Here is a 17,832-nt window from a genome sequence, read left to right as displayed (position 1 = left end):
ACGAGATCCACGACAACGTATAATTTTAGCACTTTTCTCTTTGACAGAGAGAATTAGACGCCCTTCGGCCCCCCTTCGGCTAAATGAACCAAAGCCGAAGTGTAAACAAAGAGTCTGTCCCGCTCGTTCCTAGTGTAAACATCCACTGACGTAAGCAGAACAGACTATTTGTTTACACTTCGGCTTTGGTCCCTTTACATAGTTTTGCTTGAAATGTAAATCATTTCATTTTCAATAAATTTGAATCGCGAAATGTTGATTTTTTGAAGATTTAAATTATTGTCGTTTTAAATTTTGTGTCCCGATTTCAGATGCTAGTTTTATATATCCAAACAATTGTAATAAAGAAATCTTTCGGTCCAACTCTGATCTCTCTGGCGAAGTAAAATGGCGTTATCTTGAGCAAGAACATCTATTAAATCCCAAAATTTCTACCCACAACTCCTCTTCTTCTTGTTGCGCTCTTCTCTGCGCTCTTCTTTCCGCTCTTCTTAGCGCTCTTCCTTGCGCTTTTCTAAGCGCTGTTCTTTGAGCTTTTCTTCCTCTCACCCCTCGCTCCTTCGCTACTCACGCTCGCCCGCTACAGCATCCTCCACGTGCGCCGCTCTGCGGCTGCTTCCACGTCCTCTTATTCTTTCTCCGCCGGCGACCAGGTTCCCACGATCTCCGTACGTGCCACGCGGCAGCCGGCAGCCTTTGATGGCTCTGGCAGGTTGGGCCGGATTGAGGTTCCAGTCCGAATCGTTCCCTGAATGCCACGCGATACAACTCCGAGCGCTTGTGATGACTCTCGCGCCGATGTTCTGAATGGCCGATCCCCACCAGCCTTGACGTGCAGAATCCAGCTCCAGAACCTTGCGGAGGACGAGCTTCGATGAGCCAAGAGCGGATTCGAAATTTTCACAATAAGTCCCTGAAATTCAACCGGTTTAATCACTTGCCACACTCCAAGCCTTTTTCTTCTTCTTACCTTCAAGGGAGGGTCTTTTGATGGCTGATTTGTGGATGTGTTCTGCTCGGGCTTGTCCTGCTGCGCGGTGTGGTCCCTTATTTCGTCGCCTTCTCCGATCGTGCGATTTGATCGTTTCTGTGCTTTGAGGATAAGTTTTAGTTTTTTCGCACGACGCCATCTTGTTGTTTAGTCTTACCCGCTGATTCCTGGCTCCCTTCTGGCCAAATTCGTCGTCGCTTCCCGTTCGGGGTGTTTCGCGTGTCCCGGCCCATGGGGGCGGGGTGTTCCGCGGCAAATCCCGCGTCCGATCCGTCACGTTCCGGCCTCTCTAACCAGAACTATCACTTGCCCGGATTTTGCTCGGACGTCCAGCTGGCGAAAGGGTTCGGCCGTCGTCGTGACGAGGAACCTTGCCGACCATGCACCCGCCACTTTCGCTTTTCCGTCGGTGACGCGAATCACTGATCAAACGATCGACACGTTTTTAACGGCCACCTTGTGCACGTCGGCACGACGAAGTGCACCCTTCACGCCGGGCCAAATCAGACTACCCTCTCCTGCTCGCTTGTGGTTTGCTGTAGCCGTCGTGGACGCGAAATTTCTCCGTCGCGCTCTCTTTTTCTCTCGCTCTCGCAGGCTTGCCTCGTCTGTGGTGATGACAGGTGATGACGTTTCCCGGTGCGACCAAGTTGACATCAGCTCGGGGCAAATTTGCGCGATACAAACATTTTTCAAGCGACCGAGGGGTGATTGCACCGATTTACTTGCAGACTTTTCACAAAATTATGCAGACTTAGACTAAACATTACACAATCCCTAAAAAAATCAGGCGTCCCGGGACCCGACCCGTTATCAGGGATGACATTGGGTCCGAGGGGTGAGATTGGGTCATACAAATTTCCTCATTTTTGTATGACCCAATCTCACCCCCAGACCTAATGTCACCCCTGATGATGGTCATAACGACGTCCTTAACAAATAGTTTTGCCTTGTTTGTGGACTATAGCTCTTAAAATGGTACTGAAAACTCAATGCAGATTTTTCGTCTAATCATACAGATTTTATTTACACAATCCAATTTTGCAATCGTAAAAAGCATTTTCAGTCGCGGTTAATTGACATTTTTCTGCGCGAACTGTCACCACCATGACCCAGAAAAAAAATTGTTTTTGTTGTTGCGCCATCATTTCCGCCTGCTGTGACTAATTTTTTTTATATGCAAGTTTGTTTGGTTTTATTTTTGTGATAATTCACAATAATTATTATTCGCTTTTTTTCAGCTAGCATTTCACGAACCTTGCCGTGGAGAACGAAAGTGCTTTTCTCCGCGAATCGTAGGACAGTGCGGGCACGCATCCTTTGGAAAAAATGTGAAGTGCTCTAATAAACAATGATAGAGACGCTGCTGCTCCGCTGCCAGCTCTCCGGCTGGGTCACCTTGATCGCGACCAACCCAAAGTACCCGGACATGATCCTGTCCTCGTCGCGCGACGTGACCCTGATCGTGTGGAAGCTGACCTAGGACGACGCCAGCTACGGCATCCCGCAGAAGCGCCTGTACGGCCACTTGCACTTCAGCAGCGGCGTCGTGTTGTCCTCGGACGGTAACTACGCCCTGTCCTTCTCCTGAGACAAGACCCTCCGTCTGTGGGACTTGGCCGCCGGCAAGTCGATCCGCCGCTTCGAAGATCATACCAAGAACGTCCTGTCGTTTGCGTTTTCCGTGGACAACCGTCAGATCGTATCCGGCTCGCGCGACAAGACCATCAAGCTGTGGAACACGCTCGCCGAGTGCAAGTAGCACCAGGAGGACGGTCACTTGGACTGGTTGTTCTGTGTGCGCTTCTCGCCGGACCACTCCAACCCGATCATCGTGACCGCCTTTTGGGATCGCACCGTAGGTATGGAATCTGGCCAATTGAATGCTGAAGATTGACCATCTGGGCTGTGGCTACCTCAACTCGGTGTCCGTGTCGCCCGACGGTTTCCTGCACACGTCCGGCGGTAAGGATTGCAAGGCGTTCCTTTGGGGTCTGAACGAGGGCAAGCATCTGCACACGCTGGAGCATCAACGCGATCTGATTCTCGCCGGACCAATACAGTCTGTGCGTCGCCTACGTCTCGTCGATCAAGATCTGGATTCTTGCTTGCAAGACCATGCTCGAGGAGCTGAAGCCGTCGAAGGCCAACCCGCCGCAGTGCCTGTCGCTGGCCTTGTCCACCGACGGACCTTGACGCCGGCTACATCAACAACATCATCAATGTCTGGTAGGTGTCCGTATCGGCTCGCTAAAAGTGTGCGCTAACTCAATCCAGGGGCACCAGTCGTTGCCAGGAGAAGAATAAGAACGGCGTGGCCGATTACTCGTAGAAGCGAGGACACTAGACGCCGTCGTCACAGCGAAACATCATCCGGAAATCACTGGTGCACAGTGGTCCAGATCGCAAAATTAAGTGGAAAATGGATTTTCCGAAAAATGGTGACGTTTTGGAGCTTTGGTGTCTTCAGAAGAGTTGTTGCAAATGGAAAAAGGCAACTTTTGGTTTGGTTCAAAATTAGGGTGGTTCACGATTAGGGTGATTTTGAAAACCTAACTTTTCAGGAATATTTTTGGGAATTTTTTTGTCTTCTAGAAAGTTGATGGGCTTGCCAATCCAAGCAACTTTGTCGAAGACACCAAAATTTTATCTCGTAATCTACGCCTTCTATGACCAAATTTATAAAGCATCTGAGCAAACTTCAAAATCAGTTTTTGAACGTGGCAATTCAGGGTTAACTTTAGAGAAAAGTGATATTCGGAGCACTTTTAGAGCTCTACAAAACAAACATTTTCATTTTTGACATGTCAATTTGGACTTAAGGGTCAAAAGTTACAGCCATTTTAAGGTAAAAAGATGCAAATTTAAAACTTAAATATCTCAAAATGGCGCAAGCCAAATTTTGAAGCACTAGGTTGCATTTGAAAGAGAGATCTAGCATTACAAACGCTGAAAAAAATCTCAGGGTGTTTTTCTTTAAACTTGAGATATCTTCATTTGAAAAGTCTAATTTTCAAGGAAAACCATATGGGACCACCCTAACGAAATTCGAAAATTGTCCAAATATATGTTTTTCCATGTAATTTTGCCCGCTGAATCTGAATCTGCCCTCAGAATTGAGCCAAAATGTCAACAAATCGATTTTGGTCATATTTTGGGTTTCCATGTAAAATTATCATTTAAACCCAAAATATGACCAAAATCGATTTGACAACGGAATTCTGAGCAATTCAGCGGTACATGGAAAAACATATATTTGGACAATTTCATTGTGGTCCCCCCTTGAAAGAGACTTTTCAAATGAAATATCTCAAGTTTGAAAAACACCCTGAATTTTTCAGCGTTGCTAGATCTTCTTTCAAATGCAACAAAATTTTTGCGCCATTTTGATATTTAAGTTTTAAATTTGCATCTTTTTACCTTAAAAAGCTTTGACCAAGTCAAATTGACATGTCAAAATGAAATGTTTGTTTGTAGAGTAAAAGTGAATCTTTTCTCTAAAAGTCCACGTTCCTGATTTTTGAAGGTTTGCTCAGATGCGGTCATAGAATCAGATTACGAGGCATGATGGTGTCTTCAAGGGCTTTAATGGACAAGCCCATCAACTTCTAGAAGACAAGATTCCAAAAAGTTAGATTTTCAAAATCACAATCGTGCTGAACCAAACAAAAGTGCCTTTCCATGCTCACCATTCAAAATCGATTTCCAATTGCGACCTGACCTGTGTGAAGCAGGCCAGAAGAGTTACACTTAGCTGGTAAGTCGTAGGTAATAGATTCGCTACAATTGTGGAGTAAAAATTTATACTTTTTTATACAGCTCGCCCACGTCGTTGATCCCTTCAGCCCATCCAGAAAAGCCTAAAGGGGTTTGAATTTGGCCGATCGCTGGATTGACGCAACAGGACGCAACAACTTGAAGGTATTTTGCTGCGCGACGTTAACCTGCAGCAGGTGGTTTCGGTCGAGCCGTCCGTGTTCGCCTTTATCACCAGTTCTACAGTTTGAGCCTGAAGATAGAGCAGATCGAGATGAGTATTCGGCTAGGGAGATCTTCAGAGGTTTAAATTGCCTAACTGTAAGTATTGCCATTTTTTATTTCTGAGTAAATCCGCAGAGTTAAAATCACAATCTAAATTCTTATCATGCATTTTATGAAATTTTGTTTTACTCCGTTGAATTTAAAATCCCATGCTATTTTTCAAGCTTTTGGTTGCCTACAGTTTGAAATGATTCTTTTTGTATTATCTGGTCAATAATAAGCATTATGTCAATGGAATCATGTGCTTGTATTGATTAGAAATGATAACAAAGAGTGATCTTTCATACTACATTTTGGCCATAAAAGTATTTGAAATTTACATCGGATTTAAAATTCAACGGAGTAAATTTCGAACCTTGGTAAATTTACGTAGATTTCATCGGAAATTTACATGTTTTCGAAACGCTTTTTGCTCTACAGAATTAAATCGGATGACACGTAAATTTCAAATGAAGTTGATGTAAATTAGCATCATTAATGACGTGCACTTTTGGTACATCATAAATGATGTAAATTTACCGGATTTTTTTTTTCTGTGTAGGCGTCCGAAGGTTATGTGTGGTGAGTCACCCTAAACCTCTTTTACGCAAATGGACCGACGCTTTACTTCCCCATCCGATAGAAGGGCAGGGGGATAAGGCGGGAACCGAACCCGCGGCCGAGCTGAAGCCGCTAACCACCGCGCCACGAAGAATTATTGAATAATGCATTTTTAAACGATTTATGTCTGATTATCCTTGCTTTAAGATTATACTTATTTTGCGTTTGGCATGAAATTTGAATTTGTTTTTTCTAGTGCGCAGTTGATCTCGAACCGAAGCTAAACAAAAGGGTATACAGTCCAGATTCGATTATCCGAAGCCTCGATTATCCAAAGTTTCGATTATCTGAAGTTTTGTATGAGACTTCGGATCTATATTATAATCGAATCAAGATCAAAACAATTTTTTTTTGTATCATTATTATTTCAAAATTCGTGTTGAGGTCACACCATTTTAGACTAATTTGTATGGTGTTTTACCTAATAAATAACCAAATGCATTTCCTTAATATTTCACCATCACCATCACCATGGATTTATAAATTCTAAATCACTTTAGAGTACTTTAGAGGTCTTAATAAAAAATAAGTCAGCGAGTTTTTCGTGATTCGATTATTAGAAGTGACATTTTAGGCCTTTGGATAATCGAATCAATAATAATCATCAACTAAGTATGAAGGGAAGAACTTTAATCTATATATCTTTTCCAAAAGATTAACGAGCCAATTGTCCAAAAAATTCTTATGGAACATGACAATATTTTCGTAGGAAAGCACGTTTTGCAAAAAGTGAACAAGTTTTTTTTATCGAATTGATATCTGAACAAAGGAATAAAGCACATTGCTCGGCACGTTTCAGCCATAAAAAGAAGTCAAATGAAAATTGCAGAGCAAATCTAAATCTTGAGACTTTGAGGTTATCTAAATTGTAGAGTTGTGCCCAACAGCCATCACAAAGTCCAGCCTACCTCAAAACTGTGGTGACGGAAGGACCAGCCGGTGTACTGAAGTCCTACGTGAGCAGACAGACCAGGCATTTATAATTGCGGCCGGACATAGTTGTTGCCACACCGCACTCTCCACTTACACACAATGGCACTACATTCCAAGAGTGGACGACAGACCAGCAGGGCAGGTTGCACCAATATTGCACTATTGCGGTCTTTGATGCAAACGAACATATTCTGCATCGGTGTGCGATGCAGACACACAGATCCAGCATCCAGCAGTGTCTATGTGTTTTGATGAAACAATAGTTTGATTGCACTCGCTCGACCTGCCACATGGCAAAGAACACTTATGCTGTGCGTACGTGCGAATGGTTCTAAATAATTTGATATGTGATCTGGTGCAGTCTTTTCAATCTTGATATCCTGCAGTATAGATATTAGAAATGGAAAAAGTTCTATGGAACGCAAATAATGATAATTACGAGTGATTGAAATTGTCAATTTTAAAAAACTCTATGTGATTAAAAATGACCTGTTTATTTTTTGTGGTTTAGCTAACATATATATTTGCCTTCTAAAGCCAATATACAATTGAAGTGAGAAAATCGATCCGCTAAATTTCACATGTAAAATCAAACAATTAAATTGCATCAAACGGGAACCATTTGTGACAAGCTTGGCGGTTTTATTTCACCACTAAATGTGATCAAGAGGAATCTGTGGAACGAGGCAGAATGGAACTAGCAAACTAACTCTGTCATGGTTCACCCCATAGTCGTTTGGCCAAGGGTCACTAACTGTGCGGTGCGATGGCCATCGTCAAGTACCAGAAAACTGAGAACGGGACGTCCCCAGGACTAAAAAGCGACATGTTTTGCGCCGACCAGGGAGAAAGCAAACATAACTGGAAATGCTAACAATGTAACAAACATTTTATTGTCTATTTCTCGTTTTTTTTTTTGGAAATGTGTAGTGTGTTAGAAGGTTGGAGACGGGAGGGAAGAGGTCATGTAAATGTGAAAATTTGCTGGCAACCGACAGAATTGGGGCCTTTTATAGCCTTTCCCGGATCTCGTGCTCGGATGTAGTAATAAAATAAAAATATTTCGAATACTTTAGCCGTGGAGGGAAAATGTTGACGAGAACGACGGCGCTGCTGACGAGGGCAGGAATGTCGATGGAAATATCAACCCGTTTTTTTGTGGCCGAATGGCGAAATCACGTTGCATAAGGCGAGGAGGAGCAGTACATTTTGGAGGCGAAATTGTTTGAAGGTTGTGTGGCATATAAGCTGCGATGGGAACAATTATTTTGAAAAGTTTGCCCTCAATTACTCGATGCAGAACTGATTGCATTTGAAAGTGTGCAGTTCCAGCAAATTGAAGCATGCAAATTTTATAAGTTGAAAACTAGAGTTTTTTTTGAAAAGGTCCAATAAACCAAATTTTCAGTTTTTGCTTTTTGGGTGTTTTTAAAACCGCCTTGAGACAGGGGTATTAAAAAACACCCAAAAAGCAAAAACTGAAAATTTGGTTTATTGGTCCTTTTCAAAAAAAAACTCCAGAAAAATAAACCAATCTCATTTAAATGAAGTTCATCTTTATATCAAAATTTCATCCAATAAATTATATGGTTTTTATAAGAAATTAATTCATGATATAACTTGCAGATAATCGAACAAAATTGGGAAAAAAGTAAAAAATAGGATATCGTTTCAAACAAAATTACTAATTTCCAAACATACTTAAATCTTAAAATGCCTTATTATGAAAAAAAAACTAAAAACATTTTTCCCACCTTAAAAATGCACTTGATAACTTAATTCGAAACATCAACTCTCCGATTGCTGCAATTTCATCGTGAAACCACTTCCACGAGCCGTCTTAAAATGTTTAATGTCGACATTGCACCACAGAAATTCAACATTTTTGGTTGACCCTTGCCAAAAGACCTCTCAAATTCTCTGCCCCACCAATCGCAATCACCCAGTACAATAGTGGGGAAAGAATTCTCCATGCAAACCCAACAAAAAAAAACCTTCAAGCTCCTCCCAAAAATGCAGAATTTGTAATTGGATCGTAAGAGAAAGCCGTTTTCCGCCTCTCACTTTTACGAGTGTGATTCAAACGAATTTGTCAAACAAACATTTCGGCCCATCACCCGAAGGGCCGACCGCCCAATGGCCACAGGAGAACACTCTTCTGGAGGAACGAGAGAAAAAAAATGAGCCGAACCGAGGAAACGAGTGGAACGTAGCAAAACATTAAACACCAACTCCAATGGCTTTTCATTTATTTTGAGAGGGCACTTTTATTCCACCCGCCCGGATTCCAACTCACCCTACTTTTGAACCATTCCAATTTCACCCTTTCTCTCCACAGACAAAATGAGATGAAACGAAAAATCTTAATTTTTGCACACATATAAGAATTTGGGTTATTTTAATGATTCACTTATCAAATTACTGTTTACATCTGTTTGTCTGTGCTCGTACAATTTTAGTGAAACGATTGTAAAACTTTATTCTTGCCACGGGGTCAACTCATTCTTCTTGCGCAATGCTTACTGGAAAACTTTCCAAGAATCACTCTCTCTCTCTCTCTCTCTCAATCAACACTCTGTGACGCAACGTTTTTGTTTGGTGACGAATGAAGACAAATTAAGGATTTTGTAGTGAAAGTGAGAAACAAAAAGTGTACAATACAAATCTTAGTGTCCGAAAGCGAATGGAAACAATAAATCTGCATATTACAAGAAGAAGAATAAAACTACCGATATCTGTGTTACAAGAAAAAAAATCATTAAAGAACAACATGTGAAGGAAAATTAGCTCTCTTTTAGGAAGTATTTACATGTTTTATATATTCATCGAGAATCCGTAGCACATAGAGCAGAAGAACAGTAGTGCGTAGTGTGTGAGGGTAACACGTGACAGCTACCACTAGAGACTACAACAGTTTTCCCATCTTCAAACTAAAAAAAAACTAGAATTTCAGCGATTAGGAGCGAAAGAAATGGTACGGAAAAGTAAAACCACAATATACAACGTCAACAAAAATCGTAAGAATAATGAACAAAAGGATTAGTGCTGATAAGAATCAACTTAACCAAGACTAGAAACACAGACAAATAGTACTGTAAATATATATTTAAGAGGAATATTTTTATCTACACTGGCATAAATTACGCAAAATTTCGTAACCATATTGGACGGTTTTAACACAAACAAAACGAGCAAAATAAATTGTGCTTCTCAACAACACAACACCGATGATGTCAACTTAATCATTTGAACGTTTGTAATTTCATTTATGAGTCATGTACTTGCATTATGTTGAACTGATAAATGTTGAATTTATATGTTTGTAACACAAATCTACTTTTAATCGATTATGTTTCGATGATAAATTGTAATAAAATCTTTCAGCAATAAGAAAACTGTTTTTATTTCAAGATGACAGAAGCTGATGACAGTAGTTTTATATTTTTAGTTTAATATGTATTAGAGTTAGGCGAAAATTTCAGTTACTTACTAAGGACTCAAATTAATCTGTGATATTTTTATCGTTACAACCAAAAATGTCCAAACATTGAATGGTTTTCTTCAAAAGGTCTTATTGTTTAATAAAATCGAGAAATTAAATAACATGAGATAGTAGACTGTAAATCATGTGTTGTGCACACAAAGCTAAATTTAGATAGAGAATCTTTTTTTTACAATTTTCACATTTTGGTCTACACAGATCTACGTCTCTGGATTTAAAACCAGAAATATATAACAAAAACAATATTGCTCCACCTCACTCAAAATATTTACGAAAAATGAATCTTCTGGTCGTAAAAACCACAATACAATAAATTCATAAACCAGTTTCTTTTGGTAGAATTACAAATTATTTATTTATCTTTATTAATGAGCTAACAGCCGGAGGCTGGTTAGGCTCAGCAGAATTACAAGTCATAAACTTATAAAATAATAATTAAAAGAATTAATAAAATAGGTAAAACATTAAACATAATCCCAGCAATTGCGTTTCAACAAATCATAGGACACCAAACTTACCACATTAAAGTACATCTTCGCAAAGAAAAGCAATTCATCGAATGCCCGACTAAAGCAATAAGCAATCTTTTGATGAAAGCCAATCAAACATAATAAAACGGAATACTGACGAAAAGCTTTCCCTCATCACCAACTCCTCTTCACTTTATCCAGTATAAACACCAAGTCCAGCCAACCACCTAGTATGTGTGCGACCAAAATCAGCCATCAGCAATCTGAGAAGAATGATAAAGTTTCTGTTCATCCTGCAGGAGTGGCTTGCTCTTATAATATTAAGATTGTTTACTATTCATCCCAGCTTCATTGTACTCCCCAGTTCAGTTCTACTCCAGCTTCTGTGTGTAATACGTGACCTTTGAATTTTGAAATTCGTCCTTTTGGCTTAAGGTTACACTCTCTTATCCCATTGTGGAATAAAAAAATATGACGGGCGACAAGATTTTTCCTCTGATGTTGCTCTGGTTTGGCCCAGAGGTGTTGCGGTCAGAACTCTGGAACCCTCATCACATAAAATGTCCAGGGGGATGTCACATTTCTATTAGAAAATAATGACGCACTCACGCTTTGACCACTCACCGAAGCGAAAGAAGTCAGAGAAAGGAAGGCAGGTGGTTGCTCGAGATGAGATTACACTCTGCAAAAGAGGTTCACATGTGGGACTTGAAATCATTGGAGAACCCGGATTAAGCGTTGCACTTTGGGGAATGTTTTGTCTCCGATCAATTAGAATAACTGGAATCCGATTGATGATCTAAATGGCAAATCATGATTAGATGCCTTGAAATGCGGCATCTTTTGACATTTTTTAAGCAAAGTGGCTCGTATATCTGCAAATTAGTTTCACAATTTGCCCTTATTTGGCTGTTTTTTTACCTTTATAACGTATTTAGGTCTTTTCACCGATTTTCCGATTTTGCTCAAATTCTGAATTCTTGCATATTACAATACAGTGAGTCAAATATTTGTCCGTACCCCCCCGTACGGAAAATGTTTGTGATATAAAAGTACATAAAATTCGACTAAAGTGTCATGTTTTATACATCAATCGACGCGGCAGAATGTCCTCTTTAAGACACTGTCATTGGATTTGCAAAAAAATATCTTGAAAAATACAAAAATAATTTACTGAAAAAAGTAAAAAAAGAGGTCAAATAATTGTCCGTACCCCTAGTGAAAGTACAAAATCTGATCGATTTAAGTGAATTCATTTATGAAATGTTGTTTCAGTGTCAAATACTAGTACCTTAAACCAGTTCTTGACAACTTTGAACTCCTGATAACTTTGTTTAGTTAATTTTTATTAAAAATTGGTTTAAATTTAGTTTTTTTAAGTAAAACTTATCAAAACGTTAGGTTATAAACAACTATTTTTTATAAAATTGCTATTTTATGTTGTAAGAGTCTCTATTGAACAAGTTTCAACAATATTTGTTCAAAATATACATTATTTTCATCTTTTTATTGACATTTTTCGACCAAAAATACTGTTTCGGAACAATACCGTTAAACAATCCGGATTGTCCCGGAACCGGTTTAACCCCTCGGGGGGAAATTCTGTGGTGGTCAGATAAAGGACAAAAAAACACACCTCTAGCAATTTGAAGCATCCAATTTCGTCCACTACAGCCCGATTACGAGTCCGTGCTGAGAATTTCTGTACCATCCTGGGTCAGAATGTTTTGCTTGGAGAAGTTAAAACGTACCTATTGCTTTTAGACTAGCAAGCCGTTTTGCTGGATTAAGTTCTTTCCATGTCATCGATGATCGGAAAGCACGCCGTAGAATATGTTTTAAGGCTTATGATATAAAATCATTTTATTAAATGAAGCCCTTCCTACATCACCGTTGATCGGAAGGCACGCCGACGGAGAATTTCTGGATAATCGCGGTCGAATAAATACTATATTTAAATCCCTAGATAGCTATCTTTCCGCAGCCGGCTGCCTGAGATTTTTAAAATTTTAACCGATAAACAAATTGCTTATGGTCGCATCACCTACCACAGTGAATCCTGACCTCATACCCATCTTACTAACCCCTCAAAACTCATGTGATACATTGTCGGAGACGCAGCTGATTTAGCGGTCCCATCACTCAAGTATCGGACTAACAAATATTTGACTCACTGTAGTATAAACAGCTCCACCAAATCTGAGCATGATCAGGAAAAGTCGATTACGAATTTGGTATTTTTTGTATATGGGGTTATGTTTGACGATGATTGAGTGCAAATATGACTTAAACAATTCATACAAAAAATCTTGTTAAGAAAGGGTCATGTCATAAACTTACATGCATTCTTATGTGGGTCTGCTTGAAATCTTTTCCTCTAACCGCATTTTTAAAAAGTTTGATTTTTTACGAAATCCCGGATATGAGCTCGATTGGACGAAAACTCGAGCATACAATCCAAGTACTGTAAAAGAGCCGAACAAAAGGATCGAAACAGGCAAAATTATGTCAAAATTTTAATGCTCATAACTTTGCGACAACTTAAAAAAAATTGCTCCAAAAATTCGAAAGGAAATTTGTAAAATAAAAAAAATACATGGAGTGGAAAATCATGCCTACTGGAGATTTTCCGAATTTTCCGAATCTTCAAAATTGATTATAATAAGTCGTTAATGTGTTGGAAATTGATTTATTATGTCTTTTCAAGTATAAAACATAATTTTGATCACAAACATTCTAGAGTTTTAATTTTGTTCAGTGACTCTATTATGACTTCAAACCATCTCCCACATTTCGAGTCCAACATCTATCATGCAGCACATGTGATGTCTCGACATAATTCCACAAAAACCATCTCATTCATTCTCTTCGATGGAAAAGACACTAAGAAGAAATCCCCTGCCAGTTTTGTCGATCGGACATGGCTCAGATCCACTCTCTTCTATTGTTGGTTTCAACGGAATTTACGATTATTGCTCTCCACTCTCAATCTATGCTACAGCCAAGTGAAAAACGATAGCTGCGGAACTTCAAAACAATCCTGCCCAACCCAACCGAGCTTCGAAAGGGAGAGTAATTTATTGAAAGGGTTGCCGGTTTTCTTTTTTTTTTCCTTCTGCAAAAAGACATTTTTAGCGAAATATCGACAGAATGGGGCGAACCAATCGGAAAAACAAATGAACTTCTCCCACATACACACTAGCTCACTTCTTTACACCCTTTCGATTAGGCGCATCGTCCCATTCCGTGCGTCCCTGTGGGCCAATTTCGGTCATTGGAAAGGGACTTGGGGGTTTTCCCCTGGGCAGAGTTGAGAACATTAGGTGGTGTGATGGTTTTCGTTACACAGAGTTTCATTTAAATTATTTGTGTCTTTGGGAGAAGCCTTTGCCGGAGTGCCATGTGCGCGCCCACAATTTCAGCTCCGAACGTCTTTCGGTGTTGAAAAATTGGAGCCACGGCCGACCGACATCATCGATTTTGCTCCCACCAAAAAAAAGAATCAAGGCCTCGGAGGCTGAGAGAAGATTCCCGTAAACACATACCCGATATCGGTAGTCATCAATCCAGCAGCACCAGGGTTGGATCAAATCGTTACAGATAATTTATTTTCATGCTTTGGCAATTTTCTCGCTCATCTCTGGGCTGCTGGGAATGTTAAAGTTTTATGGGAGGAAATGAAGTAACGCAACTCACAAATTGTCTTTTTGGCAAAAAAAACTGTAGCGGGGTGTTGAGGATTTTTAACCAAATAGTTTTACCAACCAATTTTGGCCATACCTTTTAAAGACAAGGACTTCCTCAGCTCAATTTAAAGCTTAAAGTACTTAAAGTACTTCTTCGATAAACGATTGTGTTGGAAAGAAGGCGTGTTTACTACATAATATAAAAGTTGATTTAAACATTTCACATATTTGTTACTTCTAAAAGATTATCCAATGATCATAGAATCAATTATATGTTCTAAACTTAATTTGACCGTTTTTTACGTGATCAATTTGTGCATCAAAATGTATTTCTTATGTATTTTTTTTTATCTAGAAGAAAAACTAACTTAATCAACCTACGCGGTTGGTGCCTTCCTCTCTACTTACAAATAGATCTTCACAAATCTTCAAAATCAAAGAATGGTTAGGAAGGTTTTTCGATTACCAACCAACAATGCATTGGATGATGGATCCGGACATAGTTTCATACATAATTTTATAAACATGGTCATGGTCATAACTTAAGACAGGGTTGCCAGATCATAACACTTTTAGACTCGTTCGGAAGATCTTTAGATTATCTCACCAATAATTATTAATAATTATAATGGATCGGATGAAGGAACTGGACATCGTTTTAATACAGATAAGTTAGATCCGGATTCAAACAATTACATAAATATAACTTAAGTGGTCACATCTCGTAACAGGGTTCACGATGTATAGTTTGATGATATTTTATGCGATTTTCGGCCATTAATTGGATAAGAAACAGAGTTGAATGTGAACTGTTTGGTCAAAATCGGTCCAGCCAGTGCTGAAAAAATAGAGTGACATTTATGCTATACACACTTAGACACACGTACATTTGTTCACGATAGGACTACCAACTCTTGCTTATCAAAAATCCGTACACTTAGCTGATTTGACCCCATGCCATAACACAATTAAAAATAAAAAAACTAACTTAATCCACCTATGTGGTTGGAGCCTTCCTCACAACAATGGCTGTACACAAGTTTCATCTATTTTTTAGATCTTGCTTCCAAAAGTACATCGATATCACTTAAGTGGCCATATCTCGAGACAGGGTTGCCAAATCTTCAATGTTTTGGACTCGTTGGAAAGGTCTTTTGATAACCTAACCAACGATGGGTCGGATGGTGGATCCTGACATAGTTTACATACATTTAAGTGAGATTTGGCTTCAAAAAAGTACATCAATATCACTTAAGTGGCCATATCTCGAGACAGGATTGCCAGATCTTCAATGTTTTGCACTCGTTGAAAAGGTCTTTTGATAACCTAACCAACGATGGGTCGGATGGTGGATCCGGATATAGTTTACATACATTTAAGTGAGATCCGGCTTCTAAAAAGTACATCAATATCACTTAAGAGGCCATATCTCGAGACAGGGTTGCCAGATCTTCAATGTTTTAGACTCATTGGAAAGGTATTTTGATAACCTAACCAACGATGGGTCGGATGATGGACCCGGACATAGTTTACATACATTTAACTGAGATTTGGCTTCAAAAAAGTACATCAATATCACTTAAGTGGCCATATCTCGAGACAGGGTTGCCAGATCTTCAATGTTTTGGACTCATTGCAAAGGTCTTTTGATAACCTAACCAACAATAGGTCGGATGGTGGATCCGGACATAGTTTACAAACATTTAAGTGAGATCCGGCTTCAAAAAAGTACATCAATATCACTTAAGTGGCCATATCTCGAGACAGGGTTGCCAGATCTTCAATGTTTTGGACTCGTTGAAAAGGTCTTTTGATAACCTAACCAACGATGGGTCGGATGGCAGATCCGAACTTCGTTTACATACATTTAAGTGAGATCCAAATATATGTGAAAACACATTTTTATACATAACTTTTGAACTACTTATCGAAACTTCAATCTGTATAAAACTCGATCTATGGGACCCTAAACCAAGTCGAATGCAACAAGTTCGGGTCAAATCGGTTCAGCCAGTGCCGAGAAACATGAGCTAGTTTGTTGGTCACATACATACATACACACACACATACACACACACATACACACAGACATTTGTTCAGTTTTCGATTCTGAGTCGATATGTATACATGAAGGTGGGTCTACGACGTTTTTATACGAAGTTCATTTTTAGAGCAGGATTATAGCCTTACCTCAGTGAGGAAGGCAAAAAAATGAAAAAAGTGGAATTTGGGACATAAAAAGATCAAACTGATTGGTATTCACAGTCTTCATGAAATTATTTTTATTGGTCCTTTTCGGTTCTGGGACCTGGTTAGGACCGAGTCGGCTTTTGTAATTACATTGTTCTAAAAGCTAAGAGTAATTACAGAGGATCTTGTGTGTAAATGTTAGTGGGAGGGGAGCCGATTACCCGCGGCCTACTCGGGGTTAGTAGGGAAGGAATTGATGTTAAAAGCCAAAAAATTTGGAAATTAAATATGTCTTTATTGAACTTTCTTATAATAATTACATTTCATTTACATTCTAAGTGGTATGGCTAAATGCTCTTCATCTTTGTTGTATTTTTCGTTTTATTATTACTGTTCACATTCATTCATTTATTTCAAATTGTTTTACATTTTTGCATTTAATCGAATACATTTGGGTAAAAAAAAAGAAAAAAATACTTTAACAACTAATCCTAACTTAAAACTAAAACAGTAAATTCATTGAAATATTCAAAATCATTAGAACGAGTAAACTACGAACTGTATTTCAAGATAAATCCTCCAAGCGTTCTTACTTGTTCCGCACGAGTTTTGCAACCACGCAGTGTTGTTGTCATCTCGATGAAAATGTTCAGAAGTTCTTGTGGTGAAAACAGGTCACTACTGCCTTCATCCGTTGATGCTGGTTGGTTTTCCCTCTGTTGACTGAAGCCAGAAGGTGTTGTATTCTCTGCAACTTTTTGCCGCTGATTCAACGGCAATGGCTGCAGATTTGGAACCACTCGAACAGATCCCGCTCCAGGTGACGCCAAAGCAGGAAAATCCACGTCCGTGAAAGTTGGTGGTGTTTTGCGACGATTTGGTTGGTGCCTCGTCGTCGCTTGCTGCCGAATTTTCACAAACTCAGCACGTTTTGGGCAGCTTCGATTCTTGGTCGAATGGTCGCCGCCGCAATTGAAGCATTTGGCTTCAATGTTCTCGTTGATTGTTTCACAAGCTTGTGTTTTGTGCTCCCCTCCACAGGTTGCACAACGACTCTTGATGAAACAGTTCCTTCCACCATGCCCAAACTGCAAACAGTTTGAACATTGCGTCACGTCACGGTGCACTGGACGATAACGTTCCCAAGACACGATGATGTTGAAAATTGCCCGAACTGCTTTCAGCTCAGACGGCGTTGTCGATCCTTTCTCGAGATGAACCAGGTACAGTTGATCACGATACTTGATGTCCTTGTTGTGTCTCGTCATCTTGAAGACTTCAATCACGTTCAACTTCAGAGATTTGAGCTCTTCTTTCAACACATTCACATCCATGTCGTACAGCCCTCGGAGGACCTGTTTCATGGGGCGTTTACCTGGATCATCATGGCTGTAGTATTCAATTTTGGTGTTGTTCAGG

General features: G+C 39.6%; 1 protein-coding gene and 1 pseudogene across 2 annotated transcripts; one reads left to right on the top strand and one right to left on the bottom strand.

Moving 5' to 3' along the window:
- Window positions 1-314: 314 nt before the first annotated feature.
- Window positions 315-1,503, bottom strand: LOC119767221. 2 transcript variants are annotated; one of them, XR_005277399.1, is made up of 4 exons: window positions 1,149-1,503; window positions 971-1,087; window positions 504-913; window positions 319-467 (listed from the first exon to the last, which is right to left on the bottom strand). XR_005277399.1 is itself a non-coding variant. In XM_038255316.1 (3 exons), exons 1-3 carry the CDS (start codon window positions 1,222-1,224, stop codon window positions 564-566), a joined length of 543 nt encoding a protein of 180 aa, XP_038111244.1. In that variant the 5' UTR covers window positions 1,225-1,503; the 3' UTR covers window positions 315-563. The 2 variants fall into 2 exon arrangements, 1 of the variants encoding a protein (XP_038111244.1); XM_038255316.1 differs by having other exon boundaries at window positions 315-913.
- A 78-nt stretch (window positions 1,504-1,581) lies between these two features.
- On the top strand, window positions 1,582-3,497 carry LOC119767218 (annotated as a pseudogene).
- Window positions 3,498-17,832: the final 14,335 nt, after the last annotated feature.

The sequence above is a fragment of the Culex quinquefasciatus genome, chromosome 1 (assembly GCF_015732765.1).
Source record: "Culex quinquefasciatus strain JHB chromosome 1, VPISU_Cqui_1.0_pri_paternal, whole genome shotgun sequence".
NCBI classification, from domain to species: Eukaryota; Metazoa; Arthropoda; class Insecta; order Diptera; family Culicidae; genus Culex; species Culex quinquefasciatus.
Note: the sequence above shows the minus strand (reverse complement) of the source record. Positions and strands in the feature narration are given on the sequence as shown.